Genomic DNA, 3,930 nt, shown 5'->3' with positions numbered 1-3,930 from the left:
GTGAAGAGCAGTGGAACAAGATCAAGGCATCCCTCACAGGCTCTGCCCCTGCAGTTGCCCCGAGTCTGCTTGCCGTTGCTATTGCGGCCCTTGGATTGGTTGCCCTTTAAAGCAGGTGCCTCTCCGTGGCACCCGGCTGTTGCTGATGCTATTCAAGCAAAGCCGCTCTCCGCAGTGTCTTATTTACATTTCCTTCCTTCAGAACAGACACTCTAACTGGCGTGTACAGCTTAGGCAGGCGTTTGTTTCCCGCTGCATCCACAGGACTGCAGCTAGCGAAAGCCTTCAACACACGCCTTATATACTCCTAATTGCGTTTTTTGGCCTTACGCCTAATGCGCCACTGGTCGACGGGCCTGTTTCGGTCCTTTTTATAACTATGAACAGCACACGTTTGCCTCTTTCATTGGCTTCTGTTGCGCTGGCCCGGGTCGTGCCTACTGCGTGTGCTCTGCTAGTGGAGCTCACAGGCCTTATGACTCTCAGGTGATCTAGCCAAAGTCTCACACGTCGCTGGCCTACTTCAAGTGTGCCTGGATGCATTTGTGCATGCAGACACTCCTGGGTGCATGTGCACTGTGTAGAGGGGCGTGTGCGCCGTGTACAGAGGCATTTGATACGGGAAGCATTTCCAATCAACTTGTTACATGTCTTATGCAAGCATACAAACCTCCCTACTTATGTGCAAGCAGAGGAGAGCGTCTCCAGAGGGGCACTCGCCGTCGCCCCGACGGGAGACCCGTCCTGCGACCGAAGGCAGAGTAGCGCACAGCAACCATTACAGGGCAAATTATACGAAAAAGGCAGCTAAAAGACTCGAATTTATTATATTAAGTTGGTACACCAGTAGAAAAATACGAATCGAGCTAGCGCATCCTCGGCTCTCCGCTCCCCTTGGGTCTGTTTCGTGGAGCACCTGCATAGCCTGTTTCCGTGGTGTACACTGGAGTTTCATGTTGGGTTCAGCACATGTCGGTAGAAATTCGTAGTCTGTGTTCCTTAAAGTACCACATTCAGGCCCTTCTAATGTTACCAAGGTCGTGAGCCCAGCGGGAGGGCTTCACCAGTAGGGCCTCAGGGGGGACCGGACAGGCCAGTTGCAGTTCGCTCCCTCGCCGCCTCCCACTGCACGCTCATTGCGCAACCTCTCGTTACGTCTTCTTTAAAGTCCCACCCAACGTTTACTAAACGAGCCTCATACTTCTCGTTCACGCAACCGGCGTTAACTGCAAACATGGCGCCTCTTAAAATTGTGTCGCTCGCCTGCGCTTCTGCGCTCCTCATAGCCCAAGCAAACACAAAAGAATCTAAGGGACAAGAGGAACCGCCACAACCTGAAGAATCACCAACCTACACTGTAACGGTTGGTAAATCGGCTAATACTTGCTTGCTGAGGGGAGGGTTTCATCGTTGGAGGCGATGAGTTGTGCTGGACGATCCGTGCCGTTTGGAACCGAATGAGTTCCTCCAATAGCTTTCAACTACATCGGCCCATTTTGAATGCACAATTGTTTCATTTTTGATATCGTTGTGTATGTCTCGGTCGTTTTTCTACAGGCAAAACGGGCGTCTGTCTCGACGAAATGAACGCTGCTCGTGGAGCTGCTGGACTTGCACACTTCTTAGCGGCCGCCGAAGGATCAAATAATAAGTGGCCTCAAACAGAACAAGATGTAGAAGAATCTAGCCCTTGGCATCCTGTTTGTGAAGCTCTGATAGCAGTGAGTGGACCTAGCTGTGCCATTCCACCGGAGACAACGCATCCTCTTCCTCACTGTGTCTTGTTTCTTCTACACGTGATTCTGTCATTTCAGGAAGGCGAACCGGCCACGGAGGATCAGAGCACACCAAGCAATACCTTTCCAAGCGGCACATACGCCTTCATGGCATTGGATACAGCAGAGGCGGACTGCGTTGCCGCAGTGAGCCACTGGAAGGACGCCGTCAGCAACTTCACCTCCCTTCCTCCATCGAAGACCAAAGGAACGACACTCTACGAGAAGCAGCAGAACGTCTCTTTTGTTGCTTTGTACAACCCTTCAGACAGTGCTAGTGTTGACTGCCGAGTCATCACCTGCACTCAGAAACTAGTTCAAGGACCCGCAGCACTCAGCATACGTTCGAGTGTTGAAGGAAAGAAAGGCCATGCTCTACTGTGCATGACTACACCTGATGCATTTGCAGATAGCAAAGCTCCCTTCACGTAAGTCTGCTACAAATNCTACTGTGCATGACTACACCTGATGCATTTGCAGATAGCAAAGCTCCCTTCACGTAAGTCTGCTACAAATATCTAGGAAGCAAGGGTTGTGTACAGGGCTGGACCTGGGTGTACAAATGTCGTGCTGTGAGTTGTTCATCTGTTGGCGAATTGCGCGCAGGGAAGATCAGTGGAACAAGATCAAGGCATCCCTCACAGGTTCTGCATCTGCTGTTGCCCCGAGTCTACTCGTCTTTGCCATTGCAGCCTTTGGCCTGGCTGCTCTTTGAACCAGTGCCCAGCCAGTCACACTCGCGGGGTGCTGATTCCGTCTAAGAATGGCCGTGTGTCGCAGTGTCTTCTTCGCAATTTTAGCCCTTCAGAACAGACACTCTGATTGAAGTTTGAGCTTTAATCGGGTGATTGCTTTTCGGTGCTTCCCTAGGAATGCGGCTATTTGAAACTTTCAGCATTCGCGGCTGCCGGCATGGCACCGCATGAACCTCTAGTTGACAGGCCGACTTGGCCGTAACTCATTTTTATAGGCAGCAACTGCTTGGTACCCTCAGTTTTTTCTGTTGTGCTGGCCTGAGTCTTCCCCATAACTTCTACTTTTTTTGTGGAATGAAGAGGCACTATCCAGGCGTTCGGCCTAACACTTCAGGCACCGTTGCATAATTGCACAAGTATCTCTAAAACCAAATGCATGCATACATCCTCTTTGGGTGCATGCATGATGTGCACGACGGGTTGGTGCCTAGCGAATGCGATCCCTTTCAAATTCCGCAGCTGCAGCGGATGAAAAGGCTCCCCTGCTAGCCAATTTTCCCACGGGCAACGGCTGGCAGGACCGAGGCATGAAGATATGACGCACATCATCAGGACAGCACGCAAAGAGCTGACGCTCAGCACAACATACTTAGGCTAGCTGCAACAGTTGCTGCCCATGGTCTCCGCACGCCCGCAAGTGACCGAGATGTTCAACATAGGGGCGGAAGAAAGCGGTGCATTCAAATCTCGCGGTATCTTTTGCGCANGAGCGTTGATGGTCTATCGCTCCCTGAACCAGCACGAAGGTCTGGCCAGAAATACAATCTAATTTAGCCATAGTGAACAGCAGACCTCCGGAGAGTTCAGGGAGCATGCAGGAGATATTCGTGCTTCCGAAAAATCTAGTGGGTGCAATGGCTCATAGAAATTCCTGATGGCTAGGAACCCTCACTAGGCGTAGGAGTCTTTCAAGGCCACGCGTCCCAGCTCTCTTACAACCTGGCAGTTAAGCCAAAGCGAATGCCAAGCGACAATTGTCTATTTAACTGTACATGCAGGCAACCCCTTCGTGGCGTTGTTCGGACACAACTTCTCAAGAGTTCAGCTGATCGGCGCCGTGCCGCCGCTTTCGGGTTTTAGGAACGCCGAACAGTGCCGAACTCCGCATGGGCGATATGGATGTAAAATTCCTAAAACACAGTGTAAGCATGAGATCAAGAATCCTGCTACGCCAAATTTCATGTCTCTGGAAGCAGCCGCTGCAGGCAATCACTCAGGAGCACAGGTGTAGGTACTGGGCAAGCAAAGGAGCGGATCGTACTTAAACAACGGATAACGGGATAAAAGAATTCACTATCTGGTCGTGTTGAAATGATCTTCAGCGTAACTTCCGCGACGCCGTTGGGCGCTAAATTAATGAAGCAGTTTAGAGGCGTAGGCTTGCGCTGGCTGTCATCGAA

At 51.2% G+C, this 3,930-nt stretch overlaps 1 protein-coding gene across 1 annotated transcript; it reads left to right on the top strand.

Moving 5' to 3' along the window:
- Positions 1-1,234: 1,234 nt before the first annotated feature.
- Positions 1,235-2,490, top strand: EMH_0070260 (SAG family member; the record flags this gene model as incomplete). Its single annotated transcript, XM_038022645.1, has 4 exons — positions 1,235-1,367; positions 1,558-1,721; positions 1,815-2,203; positions 2,382-2,490. The coding sequence occupies 4 exons, from the start codon at positions 1,235-1,237 to the stop codon at positions 2,488-2,490; spliced, it is 795 nt and encodes a 264-aa protein (XP_037878499.1).
- Between the last annotated feature and the right edge of the window lie 1,440 nt (positions 2,491-3,930).

This window comes from Eimeria mitis, genomic scaffold (assembly GCF_000499745.2).
Source record: "Eimeria mitis Houghton genomic scaffold, Emh_scaff3858, whole genome shotgun sequence".
Lineage (NCBI taxonomy): Eukaryota > Apicomplexa > Conoidasida > Eucoccidiorida > Eimeriidae > Eimeria > Eimeria mitis.
Note: the sequence above shows the minus strand (reverse complement) of the source record. Positions and strands in the feature narration are given on the sequence as shown.